Consider the following 18,955-nt stretch of genomic DNA (forward strand, 5'->3'; position numbering starts at 1 on the left):
TCTTTTGTAATTTGAAGTGTATATTTCAATCTCAGTGGACTATAATATTAATGTTTTGTTTGCATGCATCAGTTATGTAAGGTTCCATTGTATTTTTCACTTAATTCTAGCATGTATGTGATGTTTTCATTAATGTGTCATTCAAGATGCAGAATGCAATTTCCAATCTTGTTCAGATGATGGAGGTAGAGGTCTACATAAGGAATGTCAAGATGTGGCTGACATGTGAAGCTGTCATTTTGATTGGTGCACAGCAGCCGTGTTGTGTGTCCTATCAACTTGGCTTCATCGACATTGACAGATCTTTGTACTAGTTTATAGTTCTGAAGATATTTGCTGCCATAAGTGACATCTTGTAATGCAATTTGCCACCATACCGTATTTGATAGATTGCAATATCTATGTAAGATATGCAAAGTTTCAGGCCACTGGGCTTTAGAGTTCCAGAGTAGTAACTGATTTAATATTTGCACATGGACACATGTTAAATCCAGCATTGCAGCTTAACCGTGTACCCCATAAACTTAATTCTCTGGTTTTAGGCATAGGCAAGAACATATGTGCAGAGTTTCATTTTTTTAATCTATTCCAATGTGCAGGAAATGTGTAATGTGTCTGATGCAGTGCATACGTTTTTTTTCTTTGGCCCACAGCACCCATGTTTTTCACTGGGGCAACTTGCCTTTAACAGCCTTGGTAGGACTCTGTACTAGTGCCATGCATGCCAATTTGTGGCACAGTGGGTATTAGCGGTCTGGAGTTGAAGGCACAATAGATTGAATCAGAGCATGCAAAATGGCGGACAAAGCGTGCGACCAAGCGACATCTGATGAACAAGCGTAATAGTGGTGCATAGGTATGCTTGGTTTTTTGGTGAAGATTTTACAATTTCGCTCTTAACGCAATATGGCGGCAGCATCATGTGACTGACACGTAGTTTTCACTGCATTTGTAGGTATAAGTGTTTTCTACAAAACTTTCGAGTTTCGTGAGTTTTCATGCATGTATGCATTTGAAGTTTTGGCGGAAGGAAAAAATAATAATAATAATAATAACTTGAAGTTGCATGCAACTTTTAAGGCTTCCAAGCTATATCAGTAGGTTTCAGATTTTAGAAGGCATTTGTAGTTGTGTGAATGTGTAATTTTCAACTTCAATCCAATATAGTATACATTTGAGGTTTTCATTATTGTGTCATTTGAAGTGTGTATTTCAATCTCTTTGGACTTGAATATATATTTTATGATTGCATGCTTCTATTATGTAAGGTACAGTTGTATTTTTCACTTAATTCTAGCATATATATGAAGTTTTCATTCTTGTTTCATTCAAGATGCAGAATGCAATTTCCAAACTACATAAGGAATGTCATTATATGGCTGAAATGTGAGGCTGTCATTTTGATAGGTGTACAGCAGCAATGTTTTTTGCCCTATCAACTCGGCTTCATCCATTTTGATAGATCATTGTACTAGTGTAACTCATTGACATTTTAAGCACTTTAGGCATTCCGGTTCTGAAGATTTTCACTGTCATAAGTGACATTTTGTAATGCACATTGCCGCCATGTTCCGTAACCAATGGTGACAAAATTAAACTCAATTAAGCAATAACATTGCCCTGCACGAAGTCACTTGGCTTTTGTAAATTTGATAGATTCCAGTCTCTATGTAACATGGGCAAAGTTTGAGCACACTGGGCCCTGTAGCCCCAGTGCAGTAACTATTTTAATATGCTGATGTGAAGAAACATATTTTCCAATATGGCGGCCAAACCATGTACCCTATTATTGATTGCATGTACCCTAACTTCATTTTCTGGTTGTAGATTTAAGGCATGGGCATTAACTTATAATTGAAGTTTTATGTGTGTACTGTATTGCAGTGTGCAGAAAATGTGTAAATGTGCATGAAGTAGCGCATAAGTTATTTTTCATTGGCCCACAGTAGCCAAGTTTTAAAGTGGAGCAACTCGCCATCTACAAACTTGGTAGTACTCTGTACTAGTGTCATGCTTGCCAAATTTCAGTATTGTAGGCATTATGGTTATGAAGAAGAAGTCGCTAGAAGTTGGAACCAATGATGCAACATCATGCAACACACTGACTTCTGATGAACAACCGTAATAGTAGGGTATAAGGTTGCATATGCTTGTGTCAAGCAGTTTAGGAGAAGATTTTTGTAGCATGGCATACCCCACAGTAAATGCAATATGGCAGCTGCACTGTATGACCAGCAGTTTTCACTGCAATTGAAGGTCTTAGTTGTTTCTACAACTCTAGCAAGTTTCATGAGTTTTCATGACAAAAACAATAGGCTTCCAGCACTTGTGCATGGAAGCCTAATTACCATAGTGATTAATTGCAATATAAAAGCAAAACAGTATTGGGAGGATTTCATGCAATTTATTGTATTGTATTTTAAAATGTAAATTGTTTAAATATGGTTACCAAGTGGAAACCAATATGTATAATCTCTCATAAATCTGTCTAATTCTTAAGGAGAATAATTTTACATTAAATCGTTATGGTATGTCCCTCTAGCAGTTTTTAGAGATCTTGTAAAGTAAAACAAGTGGATTATTTTACTGATCTGTCTCTTGGAGAAAAGACATTCCTGATGCTGTATGTTTTTTAAATAATATATAGAGCATTAATAGCAAAACAGATATTATTTTAAGAAAACCAAAAAAAATTAGGTTTTATACATATTCTAACCCTCCTGGTGTTATATACTTTTCATAGAGTATGCACTGGGGATATACGTCACTTCTTAAATGCAAGATAAGTAAACTCATAAAAATATGGATTCAATGTACAGGATACTAAAGTGTTCCTATTATTGTTTTTCTTCCAAATCTTGCATTACTGTATATTAAGTGACTTCTCTTTTAATCACAAGCCCCTCAGTGCCTGCCAGTTTTTCTTTTAAAAACACATCTACTAATTAAGAAGGGGTGCTATTGACATTGAGCTGGGGCATTCTCTTAATTGTTTCCATGCTCAATCGACCGTTGGATTGCACATTGTCGAAAAAGGTCACCGCGGTGCCACGAGTATGGGCTAGCCCTTGGACTTGTCAAATCAAGCGCATGCCGGATGACTTCATACTTGTGAAATTATTTCATTTCTCTTGATCATTCCCCATTTCCAAGTCAGTGCATTTTAAGAACTCGGGGAGCAGATCGAAAGATAACCGTGAAATAATCCATACCTCTCAGAGTCATTGCGTGCCTTCTGGCCATGAGTTCATTGCTATGCAGCTCCTGGGAATAACATGAGCCAGGCCTGGGCTTCTCGGAGCAGAACAGGGAGCGAGAGAGAGGGGCTAGTCCTGCAGCAGCTGGCCTGTGTTATGTGGTCAGACACCAAGGTGCAGCATACAGCACCTCCCTGTCCTTTCCCTATGTTCTTCTGAGATCCCTTGTCATATCTTGGGGGGAAGTGAGGCAATGTATTTAATAGATGAGCATGTGCCATATAATTTTATTTGAAATGGACAGAAAATGTTTAATTTGTTTTACAGCCCTTGTTCTCTGTAGTATCTCTCTATAGCGATTGCAGGGTGACATACAACTTTAGGCACAAGGGTTTTTTGCTGAGCTCTGAGGTATGAGGACTACAGCAGTGGTTCAGATCAATCCAATATGATGTTCCCTGTGGTTTGTCCTCTGTCAGTGTCTATTGACAGGGCTCTGTGTCGGCATGTGTTTACACGCCAGTGTTTGAGTATTAATGGTTCTTCAGAACTCCTCCCCTTTCCACACATGTCAGTGTGGTATGCATACTGGCGTGGCTGTATTCCCTCACGTTCCTGCAGGGCCAAGTCCATTCATGCCTGTATGTGACACAAGGGACAGTAAATCTCTTTCCTGCTTCTTGTTTCCTGTACTGCTTTTATGGCACTGCAGTGGCACCAAGAGTGTGTGGTTAAAATGGTTAAAATGCCTGGATGCTGTGCACAGGATATACAAAATGATATAGATCCTTGTGGTTTATGTGGTGAAGAAGAAGTTCTGGAAGAACATTAAGTGCCTATAATGAAAATCCAGAATACAAATAAATTCTCATTTATTTTGAACAGCAGGCATATTTCACAGTTATACTGTTGTGCTGTGAAAGTTTATGTCCTGACAGCATAGGCCTCTTATTCATTAGCAAATGGTTTTAATTCAGTTTTATCAGCGGACTGACCTTCGTGTTCAAGCAAAAAGAATAATGAGTGCAGCATGAATCAATACATGCAAGTAATGAAAAGGGACAGAAACATTTTCAGTCCAAAAGTGAAAGATTTCCTCGAGTTCCCTTTGCCATTATTGAACTGCATTTGAGGTTTCACTAAGTGTTGCCAACCATGGCAATGTCACCAGTTTGTATCCTGTACAGATGCTAGCTGGTTGGAATTGTCCAGGGGAAAGTGCTAAATTTCTCAATTTGCACATATGAAAACAAACTCTGAAACATTCCACTTATAAACGTTGATGCAGTTTCAAATAGCTGTAAATGACCCAACTTAGTTAAAGATGTGAAGTTCTTAAAACATACAGTATATCTCTCTAGCCACAGACACAGTGAACAAATAAAACATGTTTGATCAATATAGATATGTGCACATTTAATTTTCCCTGAATGTCTAACATTAGTGTTAAAAAGAACAACAACATGGCAGTATCTTATCACCGCCATACCCAATGGATTGTTTCTATAATCACTCAGATAGTAATGAATGATGTAATTAAGTTAAGGTATGCTTGCCAACAGTTTGGGTTCTTCAGTCTATTCCTTTATTGTTGAGTCAATCACAGAAGAACATAGGATGAGAAACCAATATAAAAAAACAAAATCTTTGACACTGCACCTGTGTATTATGAGAGCATGTGTCCCCTGCTTTAATGTAAAGGATTAAACCACAAAAGGTGCTCTGTTATGCTGCCAACGATGTTTTGTCATTCCCTCAGCTTCACTTTATCTTTTCCAGGTTTGATACATTTTCTTTTTGTAAATGGCAGACATTTTTAGAAAGCTCAGTGATATTAAGTTAGGTGCACGCTATGATTTGATCGCTTTCCAACATAAATCTGATTTATCATTCCTACTATTCACAGTGCCTAATTCCTTTCATGAAGTGCAAACAGATATATTGCCCTCTGTGGATATGGCATTGTAAAAACTGACATACACCAGCGGCCAGAAAGTAGAAGTTCTGCGGAAACATTTGGGGTTTTCAATAAGAGGAATATAAGAAACCGAGGACATGTGAAACATAATTCTCCACTATACAGCTGGGTTGTTTGCCTCTATGAAAAGATATCAGTTATTTTATTGGTACATAGTCAGCTCTGGAGCACAAGCTTAAAAACCGCCCTGTATATTGTTTTTACTGATTTGGCAATGGAAAATATTTGTGTTTTAATTTTACATGGTAATCAGCCATAAGTCTCATATTTTTATAAGACGATATTGTATGCTTGAGAAGACTATAAAATGAAAGAAGTACAAACAGATAAATCCGTTTCTTTTAACTTTGATTGGGCAGGTTTTTTTTTTTCTTCCATTTTTTTGTTGGTTGTTTTTCTTTCAAATTCTTTGAGCAGTCAATGTGTATGTAGTTAGTACAATCCTCTCTTCTTTCTGCAAACATTTTTGAAATGTAATTTATTAAAACCGGAACCTGCTGTATTCATCTGTTTGACTTGGCCAGTAATTCAAGAATAATAAAGAACATTGTTTTTTTGTTTCCTGTTTTAATAACTGAAGTAGACCAACAGAAAAGTTAAGGAAATGTGACAGCATTGCTTACTAGCTTTAGAGTCTTTCAGTGTTTGTATGAATTTGGCTTTCTGAAGGAAACGGTTGAACCCAGTTTTCTTCATGCGTTACAGCCAGGTCTCCAATCATTGGGTTTCTCTTCTCCACACTTGGTAGTAGCATTACAAGGCTCCTTTTGTTACCTCCTAAACATAATAAATAACAACGCAGACTTCTATTTTTAAACTACTTTACCGCTATATTTCTGTTAACATTCTTCGTTTTATTGGCAGCCTCCTACAACACTGTTTACAATAAATACTTCAACACTAGATGACATGGCGAGTTCAGATCATTAACTGCATTATTAATGCAATGTTAGACATAGGTGAAGACTGTCCACGTGTGACTGAGATACAAACCAGTGTGTTTCTCCCAAAGGCCTTCTGCGGAACATAACCCTGTTTGTTCAACGCAAGGGGGATCAGTGTAACTTATAATTCAATGTGGCTTTTACCTGTTAACATGTTATATACACCAGTCTTATTTTAATGGTTTCTACTTGTACTCAACTAAGCACCAAGTGTTTGTATCTGTGAACAGTATGGAAGCTGCTCACCCCTGCAATGGCACTCAAAGAGTAAGATGTATCCCTGGTATCAAGGAATGACCCTTCTGTTACTATAAGGAGCTTATTTATGATGGTGCATAGAAAGTAGATTTGAAATGTATAGACAAATTTCAGCTCCTATTCGGGTCATTCACTCCCGCCAAATAAAGCATAAATACCCAGACTATATCGCACCCCTCCTAGCGTTCCTCCCCAGTCACCACCTTTGCAGTCGCTCCTTGGCTCTTTCCCTATAAAGTGGAGGGGTTTGGACCCAGCTGCAAGACCGCCGTTCCCTCGGCCAAGCAAGTCAAGCTAAACATCATTACAATTAAGCACTCACACTGGTTCATAATCGGGGTTGTAAACTACTGAAGGTTACTTTGTGTGTGATCACTTTAATATCTCTTCTTGCATCCTTCTTTAATTAGAGACATCCGAACACCTCCCTATGTGTCTTACTTCTTTCTGGCATTGATTTAACTAGTTGAGCACACGTATTCCCAGGCAGGCATCTTACTGTTAATCAAGGCAGAAAAAGTAATCATGATCTATCAGAGGGGTGAGACTTTAGGGGAAATAACAGTATCCACACCTCAAAATTCATTTGAGCTTCGTCTATATATAAAGACAAGATTAGGCATCTCTTTTCCTTTTAATCCTTTTATTTATTGAATTGGTTTACATGTCTAAATACCCCAGTGTTGTGGCAAGAGTGGGTGAGCTGTGTTTAGTCTGAGACAGTTGAAAGCCTCTCGCACTCTGGAGTGGTGTGTGGCTGCTAAATCTGTTTACCCACTCAGATTTGCTGCTACTCCAGTGCAGCGAAGGTCAAGCACTTTATGCCAGGGATGTGGTCTGTTATTCGTACCATTTACCACTGCAAGACCAATCTAATGGTAAAAAGATGAATTACCATTGAAAGTACATCACATTTTATTAAAAGTTTTCTTATAGTAAAATATTTGTTGAAATTGGTCACTTCTATTTACATGTCCATAACCTAGGTTGAAGCAGTTTTCATAGACATTTAATTTTCCAACAGATAGTCTAGTTAAAATGTTCTGCATGTTCAGTTGGTCAAAACATATGGGAGACCTTTAGATATTATCAGTCCTCTGTGAAGAAGTACCAATAGGACCCCTCTCAATTAAGAGTCAAGCACTGATGCTTCACCACTTGTATTTGCAGAAATATAGCTCCGAAGATCCATCACTATGGTTGTTGGAAAGCTATTCTGGACTTTCATCACCTCAGTCATCTCTGTCCATTGTCCTCTCAACTCAGTTCAACAGCTTTTTATTGTTAATCGGCTACAATCTGGTTCAGTGAACTGCAACTGTGTTCTTCTGTATGTTTTGCCCTTTCAAGTCTCCTCTGCTAGAGCATGCTCAGCAAAGGATGGGTTAGACAGCTGCTTAAGGCCACTGTATCCTACTGCATTGCATTCATAACTTGACTGTTCAACTGGATCATATTGGTGTCTGCCCTTCATCTGCTCTCTTTGCTCAAAGGACGTGATGTTTCATGTCTTTTGTTGTCTTCATGAAAAGATGTTTTCCATTAAAATATGGCCTGCTCCTTTGACTCAGTCACAAGACAACAACAGTCTATTCAGTGCTGGAGAACAACACCATCGACAACAATGCGGATGAGTGTATGCTTTCAATTTTCCAATTGTATTTGCAGACCCAAGAATGAGTGTAATGGTACACTGGCCAGTCTAGCCAGAATTCCAATGATGAACTGAGAACATTGATTGAGAACAAGTGCCTGTTACTATTTTAAATGTTTCAGTGTACAGACACATATTGTCTGTGCTCTTAAAACAACCAGGGGATGATGCCCTTTTGACTACTGTTTTGTAGTTAAGTTGTAAGATATAGTATCAGCAGTATCAACTGAACTAAAGAATATTTACCACCTCAGTTTATCTGGATCCAATACAGATTACATTTGTGAATAGCTATTTAGGGGATGTATTTATGTTAATATTTTTAATAATATTATTTCATTACTCAAAACACCATAGTGGTAAAACATGTTGATGTAGAATAGCTATAGATAGGTCTCTCTCATTTGAAATATTAATAGATGCAGTGTGTTGTAAGCAAGTTTACAAAGACTATATACAGAAACATCATATAATACAAAATTAAAAGTTATACAGAAAAACAGAATTCAAAAGTATGTGCCGAAACATTGTAGATGTGAATAGCAGACATGTAGAATAAAAATTGTAACAGAGGTGTTTATGATCAGATGGTAGTGGGTAGTGTCAGGCAGTTATCTTTGATAGCTGGATCCATCACTGAGGGGCATTTTCGGAGAATGAATACTGATAAAAGGTAGGAAAAAGGAAGTTACTGTACAAATGACCTATCATCCCAGTAAATGATTGGAGGTTTAATTTGGTGTCTCTATTCCTTGCTTTATTTCTGTATAGTAATATGTAAAGTAATAGCTCTGTGGTATGTGTTTAGAAAAACCTCTGACATTTTAATAGCACTGAAAAGACTGTGGGTAATGCATTTTAGACATTGAAATACAGAATTCAGTGATGATGCTACATACAAATGCGTAACGTGGCTGGAGATTTTTGGGGTTAATTGACTCACCAGATAATTAGCAGCATCAATATGGGAAGGGTGAGGGCTCCTGTGGTGTTTGTGCTCTCTGCTGTTGCCATGGCAATCACAATATGTGTGCGTTTAGAACCATAACCACAGAAACTGGACTTTCAAAACTAATAAGGTTTTTGTTAATCAATGAAAAGGGCAAGGCAACTTGAAACAGGAGATGTGGTTTTATGTTCATTGTTTTTACTGCTTCTGTTATGTAGCAGACCATCAGTTGTTAATGAGACAAGAAAACAGAATTAACTTTATTGGAAAATTACTTAAGACTAGTTTTACTTGCTTTTGTTTTTTATGTCTGTTTGTAATTTGTTTGTTTTTTAAATGTCACTTGCTTTTTTTTAATTTAGGCATTCATACATTTTACATTTCAGTTAGACATATGTTCTTAATGTTTGGCAGTTTACTCTGTATATACAGTGAGGGAAAAAAGTATTTGATCCCCTGCTGATTTTGTACGTTTGCCCACTGACAAAGAAATGATCAGTCTATAATTTTAATGGTAGGTGTATTTTAACAGTGAAAGACAGAATAACAACAAAAAAATCCAGAAAAACGCATTTCAAAAAAGTTATAAATTGATTTGCATGTTAATGAGGGAAATAAGTATTTGATCCCCTATCAATTAGCAAGATTTCTGGCTCCCAGGTGTCTTTTATACAGGTAACGAGCTGAGATCTCAGCTCGTTACCGTATAAAAGACACCTGGGAGCCAGAAGCAATCAATCAATCAGATTCCAAACTCTCCACCATCGCCAAGACCAAAAAGCTGTCCAAGGATGTCAGGGACAAGATTGTAGACCTACACAAGGCTGGAATGGGCTACAAGACCATCTCCAAGCAGCTTGGTGAGAAGGTGACAACAGTTGGTGCGATTATTCGCAAATGGAAGAAACACAAAATAACTGTAAGTCTCCCTCAGTTTGGGGCTCCATGCAAGATCTCACCTCGTGGAGTTTCAATGATCATGAGAACGGTGAGGAATCAGCCCACACTACATGGGAGGATCTTGTTAATGATCTCAAGGCAGCGGGGACCATAGTCACCAAGAAAACAATTGGTAACACACTACGCCGTGAAGTACTGAAATCCTGCAGCGCCCGCAAGGTCCCCCTGCTCAAGAAAGCACATGTACAGGCCCGTCTGAAGTTTGCCAATGAACGTCTGAATGATTCAGAGGAGAACTGGGTGAAAGTGTTGTGGTCAGATGAGACCAAAATCGAACTCTTTGGCATCAACTCAACTCGCCATGTTTGGAGGAGGAGGAATGCTGCCTATGACCCCAAGAACACCATCCCCACCGTCAAACATGGAGGTGGAAACATTATGCTTTGGGGGTGTTTTTCTGCTAAGGGGACAGGACAACTGCACCACATCAAAGGGGCGATGGACGGGGCCATGTACCGTCATATCTTGGGTGAGAACCTCCTTCCCTCAGCCAGGGCATTGAAAATGGGTCGTGGATGGGTATTCCAGCATGACAATGACCCAAAACACACAGCCAAGGCAACAAAGGAGTGGCTCAAGAAGAAGCACATTAAGGTCCTTGAGTGGCCTAGCCAGTCTCCAGACCTTAATCCCATAGAAAATCTGTGGAGGGAGCTGAAGGTTCGAGTTGCCAAACGTCAGCCTCGAAACCTTAATGACTTGGAGAGGATCTGCAAAGAGGAGTGGGACAAAATCCCTCCTGAGATGTGTGCAAACCTGGTGGCCAACTACAAGAAACGTCTGACATCTGTGATTGCCAACAAGGGTTTTGCCACCAAGTACTAAGTCGAAGGGGTCAAATACTTATTTCCCTCATTAACATGCAAATTAATGTATAACTTTTTTGAAATGCGTTTTTCTGGATTTTTTTGGTGTTATTCTGTCTCTCACTGTTAAAATACACCTACCATTAAAATTATAGACTGATCATTTCTTTGTCAGTGGGCAAACGTACAAAATCAGCAGGGGATCAAATACTTTTTTCCCTCACTGTACATCTGAGATTAAAGAAAGAAGGGGTTGATTTGGATTGTCCAAATAACACTGAACCTCAAAACTAGAGACTAAAGGTGATAGGGTGCAGGTCTAATAACCAAGTTTAATAACCACCCCGTTTTTTTCAATATTTCTCCTTTCTTTTTAAAACAGATTTAAGTCCTAATTTCTGATAATATCCCAGGTTGCTTGTGAACATCTTAACATTGTAGTCAGTTCTGAAAATCTACAAATATGTTGAAACTGTTTGCACTATATTCATATATGAATGATCACCTTTATCATGTCGTAATTGGCAGTAGTGATACATGCAATGCATGAAAGCTATTTACGGTCCAAAAATAACAGTTTCAAATAACTCACCTTTTGACACCACTTTTTTCATTAACATATTTTCTGTCTCATTCTTATAGGTTTATATTACTCTTAATTGCCACCTATTGGCCTCATAAGTACCGTGTTCTTCGAAAAAGTTGGTGCTTTACTGCTTAATGTCCTATTATAATGTGTATGCTCTGAAAAGTGCATTGAATCCAGTAGTAAGAGTTACAGATAATAGGGTAATTTGCAAATATTTGTGATACTTTGCTGGCCAGTCAAGTAACTGTGCAATTGTATTAAGTTAAATTGAGTTAAATAACAGAAGAACAAAAGGCCATGGTAAGCGAATAACAACTTGTTGAGATTTAAGCAACAGCATCTAAATTTTGTTGGCCCTAAAACTTAAATCAAATTAAGCAGTTTCCTGTCCAACTGCAACCCAGCAGGGATTGTTGTAGATAACTTGCTGCTTCCCAGTATGTCCTGATAGTGAGGATATTTGTGTTATGCTCCATGCAGGCCCCAGGTTAGAACCTGTTACTCAGTTCAGCAGAAAAGTAATCAATTGATGTTCTAGAACAGTCTCAATTCAGTACAGTCAGGGATGTTTTATTTTAAATGTTTTATGAACTATTATGCTTGAAATATGTTAATCATCTGTAGTTACTTGATGTGGTTGACAATTAAAAGCAAGCTGAAAAGAATCCCTTTTTCTGAACAGCAATAGTTTTCTTATTGGCACACTTCCTGTTTTATTCTTCGTTGATGTATAATTGAATAAACACATTTAAGATTGATCCCCTGCTTCTACTGAGATGCTTTTAACTGGTGTATAATCTCCATTATTGGCCGTTAGTCATGCACTACTGTTTGAACACTGTAGTCTCAGGAAAGATGGATTTCATTTAATTTAGTTATATAATCTTTCATGTGTAGAAGGGAAGGGGGGTGATTCTCACTCTCTTATTAAACATTGTTAGTAACTGTTCTGCCTTTAGCCAAAATGTAGTCTACAAGTTGTGTCCCTTTATGCCATGAATAAACTTCTTTAAAAGTAATGGGATCAGTTTATATATTCTTAATCATTTATGTCATATGGTTAACATGAATTAATCAGATATGTACCGGTTTCCTATATGGCTTCAAATGGAAGCACATGGAAAAAGGTGGAGGAATTCACACACGCTGTAAAAACAACCAAAGTGAAACTGAAAAGACACAGCAGGGAGAAATCGTACAAAATCAGCTTGTTTATAAGATATATTTCAAAGCACACATGAAAGAGCAAAATAAAAAGAGATTAATCTATTATGTTTTTATAGAGTGATACTCTGTTTTATGGAAAATAACCTTTTATTAATAGTCACAGAATGTTTTAAGCCCTGCAAAGCTTGCAAAATGAAGATAGACTGATCTCTCCCTTGGTGATAAGTACAATTGTTGCACGGGCTAGTGCATAAGGTGTTTGTATATCAAAATAAGAACATATGATTGATGTTGAGTTTGAAATTAAACTTCTTAGCATCTACAAATCGTATATTTGGAAATATGAATATGCAAATATTGAATGACCTTGACCTGGGTTTTGTCTCTGCTTGAGCTCGAGTAAGCTAAGATCAGCCACTCTTATTTGTCTTTCTTTCTGACTCACAGTTACACATTGAATGTATTAATGGGTTTGCAGATGTTGTGTAGGAGAATGTTTTTTCCGCAAAGGCATTTGCTTTTGTGGAATTATTTGGCAACACTTCCTTTTCACTTAAGAAAAGAAGGTGGGGGGGGGGAAAAACAAGTTTGATCAGCAACCCAGATGCAATTTTATAATTACTGGCAGCATCTTTCATTTTCATTTTGTTTTCATACGTGTCTGATTTTGTCACTGTTTAGATGTTTGGATCAGCATTAACTGAAACACTCCGACAAGGGCTGTTTGAAGTCTGAAAGAAGCCGTTATTATTGCTTCTCCATAAAGGTCAAGTGTAGCCGCAGCCGTGGTAAAGTGGAAAAAGAGGATCGTTGAAATAACACTTCTAACTCAACAGATGACACTGAGGTGTACTACTAGTGCCCCTAGTGTTGTTTATAGCACCTCCCTACTTCCTGGTGAGTAAGTTTGAGTAATGATCCGAGAAATTATTTCCACACACACAAAAAATAGCAAAGATGATTTTCAAATTGAATTCAGGCATTGATTAGACTTGTTATTGTAATACAATACTTCTTCAAAGAAGTGAGAAATCTGAGGTATGGTTAAAATATAATAATAACATGACTCAGGTCTGCAGAGACTCTGACCTCTATAGTAATTTGTTTATGTTTCAGATTTGATAAATCATCAGCCCACTTTAGAAAGCTCTTTAAGTGAATGTGAACTTTTTTGTTTTCAGTATTCCACTGTGCTTCCTTGTTTGTTGTTGTTTGAAATTATCAAAACATTCAATCAGAAATCCTGAAGAAGTTTTGAAACATGCATACACATCATTATTTCACTAAGTTATTAAAAGGACACGGCTCTAATAAATACTAAAGCAGAATTCCGTTAATGCAGCATTTTAACAATCACTGGTTTTGAAAGCAGAAATTAATCCTTTAAGTGGAAAACATTTTTTTTTTTTTTGTTACTGATGGATCTGTTTCCTTTAAAGTTCCTCCATTGTAGGTGAAGGATGTGCCATGAAACCAGGAGATTGCCAGTTGAATTTTTGTCATTTGTTGCTGCTATTGCTTAAGGAAGCTGTAGCAAAGGATCTCTACCCTATCACACAGATACTTGATAGTATCCCGTCCACTCACTCATCATCATGCACTGATTAGCTGACATGAAAAACATACCCAACTGTAGAGTAATCAGCTGGTTAATCCTCCTTGTCTGCTTACAGTTTGCACAAATTTGTAATGGGACATTATAAAACGTGGAGAAATATTAAAGTTAACATGTTGTGTTGTCATCAATGTTATCACGCAAGGTATCTTTTAAGTTAAGATGTAGTTCCAGTTTAATGTATAATTGTATGTCAATTTTCCACTGATATGAATAGATAGGTAGGCAGATAAAGAGCCAGACATAAGCATAGACAGATGGGCAGGTTTGAGAACTCCCATATATGCTTCAGGACAACAATGACAAGTTTTTTTTTTTTTGCAAACTAAAATCTGCCGCTGATTTAGTAGTATGGTGCGCCAATGTAGCAACGTGTGGCAATGATATTCTTCAAAATTAACAACATTTTTCCTAAAAGTTTATTGTGTATGACCTACTCAGGGAACTTCAATAGCTCATAGTTTCGGAGTGCGTTCAAACTAGTAAACAGGAACTTTTTTTTCCTTTCTTTTTTTAACAAATGATCTTTAAACAAAGCCTCTTTTGTGTACTTGCCATTTGAACAAGCATAAATAAAGGCAAAAAAAATTTAAAAAGGTTTGTCTTTCCTTCGCTACAGCTGCTTCACATCTGCATCGAGGGCTGGGGAAACTGGCGCTGGTCCGAACCTTTCAGCATAGACAACGTTGGGACACTCATAAGAACCATCCAATACAAAGGCAGGACGGCCTCACTTATCATCAAGGTTCAACAGCTTAACGGAGTGCAGAAACAAGTGGGTTTTTTCAGTTCTGTTTGTTTCTTCTGAGATGCATGACTGCGTATGCCTTTGCTTTTGAAACCAGTAATTGTACACAAAGGACAGACTAGATCAAAGCGATTGGAGGAGAATTTACCATTGTGCAGATTATCTTAGTGCATTTGTATCCTTTAATAGGCCCAATTGAAAAACGACTTTTGATGTTTCTCGAGGAATGCACTGTACTCCTTGTTGGTCACGTGCTGCCCTTTCATCCCACCTGCATAGGGACACAACATAAAGTGTTTCAAGTGGTCTGTCTTTCTCTTCCTGATGATTATTGCTATCCATCTTTTTTTTTTTTATGAAGGATGCAGGATTTTTGTTTTTAACTTTGTGACCTCGGTCTCTGCTTGTTCTATAAATAAACTAATTGGAACAGAATGAACCCCCAAGTGTTGCAAAGCCAGTCCACTATCTTATAATTGCTTCTGGAGACCTTCAGAACCCTTTGAAAAATAGGATCCTCAACAATGGTAATGTCATTATGTGCTACTTAATACACAACTATGAAACAAACCCTACATTTTATTTACCCATTTCTGTAAGGTTTTTAAATGTGAGTTTTTCAAGTCTTTTTCTAATCACATATGATTTCTCTGAGTTGCAATAAGACCCCTTTAACCTCAGTAATATCCCCATGTATTTATTTGTTTATTAACTATAACCCTTACTGGTTTATTATTACATTTTGAGGTAAATAAGATAATTAAAATGTAATAACGTTTGCTTGTTTGGCTTTTCAGAAACTTAAGTGTCTTTCACTTTATTTTGAAAAACTAAAATGCAATTGATATTTGATTTTATTTAAAATGGAACAAGATGTACATGTTCTGTCATTTAAATAAATTATTTTATAATCCTTGGTGTTAATGTTTTAAGAAACAAACCTGGGATATATTTCTCAACATTTTAGTTGATCGGGGTATGTACACAAACTGTCTCCAGTGCTGTTTTCATTTGTTTTCAGTTGCTTGTGTCTGTATGGGATAAGGCTTGAATCCTCAAAAATTATAATAGGTATTTGGAGTCTTTTACATGTTTTGGTATTATACCTCTAAGAATTTACAAGTCTTGTGTAAAATCACACATCAGACACAAACTTAACTGATATTCCATCTTTATTTGGATTATTAACACAATGATAGATGACTGAGGAGTAAAATAAACATCTCAATGACAGTCACTTACAGTTAAAAGAAAACTGAAAACTGTAAAACATTTCAGACTGGAAAATGCCAGTGGAGAAAGCAGGAGCGCTTTGTTATGTAAATATTGTCAAGCGTCACACATGTCTTTCAAGCTTCTAGACAAAACAAAGTGCTTTACATTCCTGACTATTCCTTGTAATGTGTACATCTTGTTCTCATTCAGACAAATGATAGGGTATGAGCCTCTAGTCACATTTCATTGAAAAGACCATATTTAAAAAGTAGGAGTGACACTAGATTATGCTGCTCTCGCAATGTACATTGATAGTGCATCCTTTTTCTGTACTATACAACTGTATGCATCCCTACATTACTTTAAATGTTGTCACAGGCATTATTTGGTACTTTGCAGTTAGCAGACCTTCATTTTGAATGTTTTCAGCCACTGACATGAGCTTGAGAACTAAATAACCATTGAATGGGTAGGTCTTCTATTTTGTGAAAAACGTTTAAGGGCACTTTCACACCTAGTTAACTTGAAAATAATTCAAATCGTGGTTCACCTGCAAACTTTTTTCCTCAATTTAGGTTAAGTTTTTTTCACACCAAGAAAGTTTAATCAAACTTGAATTTCTTTTAATGTGAATTCATGTTTGTTTTTGTAGTCTGCTTGCCGCTACAAATGGACCAAATAATTGGCGTAGCAATGTTGCAAATGTGCTGAGTTTGCTTTCAAACAAACTGAGACCACCCCAGTCTAGCGGTTTTGCAAAACAAAAATTGTAAAAAATCAGTAAAGTTTTGGGGATAGAAAATCGATAATTCTGAGCCAGAAAGGATCAAGTTGAACAACATGTCATAGAAGAAGACACAGGAAATCTATATTTGTCAGACACAGCTGATCTGACTACAGTAGGCACCATTGCTTGGGTAGATCGATACATTTCCCCCCCCATTATTTGTCTCTAACAGCTGTCTGTCGGGGGTGCTGTGTCTTTGTCCTCAGATTGTCATATGTGGCAGGCAGATCATGTGCAGCTACCTCAGCCAGGACATCGAGCTGCGTGTGGTACAGCATTACGTGGGGCCGGACGGTCAGACAGTGGTGAAAGAGCATGTCGACTGCCTGGCTGCTGCCCAGAAGCTGACGTCCTATGTGCTGGAGGACGCGGAGCTGACAGAGCTGTGCGTGCGCGCCCGAGGGGATGAGGAGTGGTCTCGTGACGTGAGGCTAGAGTCCAAAGACAGGGACAACAGCTCCGTGGTGCAGGTGAGCCAAGCTGCCTACCATCCCCCCCACCCCTGCCTTCACTCTTTCATCACTTTATTTAATTATTTATCTTCTACTCTGTGGAAGACCGCACAAGAGTGTTTTCTCAGCTGGGTTGTCCTTTGGGGTGATTTATACTTGGACATAAACTCCCACAATTCTATAGTTCTTGCCCTGCTCTTTCTAAAGATTATCAAAAGATCTGTACACCCATGAAGCAAACAGGAGTGTAGCTTAACTTTGCCTCTAGATGTGCAAGGGGCATGATTTTATTTTTGTGGTCGAATGACAAGAGTTAACTTCAACAACAACAACAAAAACAGTTAGAACTAGTTGCCAAATGGAACATTTAGTTCCTATTAAGATTCCAGGATTTTGTAAGCAGCTGTTAGATTAACTTAATGAGTTTCACTCTAACCAGTTTTCTCTTAAGTGATTTGCAGTCTCCTTCAGTACCATAGTGAAGGTTGTCCTCAGCTGAACCCTGGGCAGAAGTTTAAAATCTGATGACTGCTGAAAATCCAGCCCGCTTGTCTATTTTGCAGTGGCCTTTATCTGGAGAGCTCTTTAACCCTGCCAACATACTGACTTTGTACCTATACTGACAGGGAGTCTTCACTGTAATAATGGCGTCAGAAATGGAAAAATTGCTTTTGTGTTTCGATATAAGGCATGCTAACCCAGACAAATATTACAAACGTTTTCAATCATGTCCCTTTGGTGGGTCACAGTTTCGCCTGAACAATGACAGGAGCCTTTTCCTTTCATCCTTTACAGTTGAACCCCATGTCAAAACTGAATGTTCATTGCACTGCCTTGTTTGAATCACAAATCAAGTCCTGCATGAACTATAATTAGTTGCACTGTTTTTGCAGTTATGAATGCTTAGTGAGGATCTCTGTTAGAGGTAAATAAAACCGATTAAATCATAATGCATTAGCGTAGCATAAGTATCTAACTGACATCCAAACGCATCATGTGAAATGTTATGAAAGGGAATGTTGTACACATGTATAAATGTTCTGTATCATACAAAGTACTAAAGAGAGATGAACTTGATAATCATAAGGTACTATGTGTTTTTTTTCCTCAGGTGCCCTGTTCCAATGGCTCCCTGTTATACGTGTGGTGTACAGTCATTGCCATTGAGCCCGACTGTCAGATGCAACAGAGAATGGTGAGTGGAATTTTTCTTTCTCTGAATTATTTTGTCTCTTCTTGCTAAGCAATCAAACCTTTTATTTGTAATGTCTCAGTGCTTGCCTCTGAATCAGCTCTCTCAAGATCATGATATACTCTTGAATGTCAAATTGAATAAGTTAGTATATAGAAGAACAAAGCTTTTTTTAAAAACAGTTCAATAAAAAAACATTTTGTCACATTTCCATGTGAATGCTGGTAAAACTGACTAGACAGGGAATGAGATTATAATTTTTGTGGCAGAAAAGTAGAACAGCAAGGGAAACAGCAATTTCCCACGACTTAATAACTCCATATCAATCATTTCCAAGCAATGAGAATGATTTCCTCCACTACATGGTGTGGAATTCCATGTAGTTCACAGGTTACAGTGTAAGGATGTGGTTTAGTGTAGGCCATAACAATGTCCTTCCAAAAA

The 18,955-nt window shown here is 37.6% G+C and overlaps 1 protein-coding gene across 2 annotated transcripts in view; it reads left to right on the top strand.

Annotated features, from left to right (window-relative positions):
• vps13b (vacuolar protein sorting 13 homolog B) overlaps positions 1-18,955 on the top strand; it is a 353,373-nt gene that overhangs the window by 308,934 nt on the left and 25,484 nt on the right. For both annotated transcript variants that reach the window (XM_066691052.1, XM_066691051.1), the window contains exons 44-46: positions 14,737-14,892; positions 17,074-17,337; positions 18,431-18,514. In XM_066691052.1, coding sequence (XP_066547149.1) covers positions 14,737-14,892; positions 17,074-17,337; positions 18,431-18,514 — 504 coding nt within the window. The remainder of the gene's footprint in view (positions 1-14,736; positions 14,893-17,073; positions 17,338-18,430; positions 18,515-18,955) is intronic.

Source organism: Amia ocellicauda, chromosome 18 (genome assembly GCF_036373705.1).
Source record: "Amia ocellicauda isolate fAmiCal2 chromosome 18, fAmiCal2.hap1, whole genome shotgun sequence".
Lineage (NCBI taxonomy): Eukaryota > Metazoa > Chordata > Actinopteri > Amiiformes > Amiidae > Amia > Amia ocellicauda.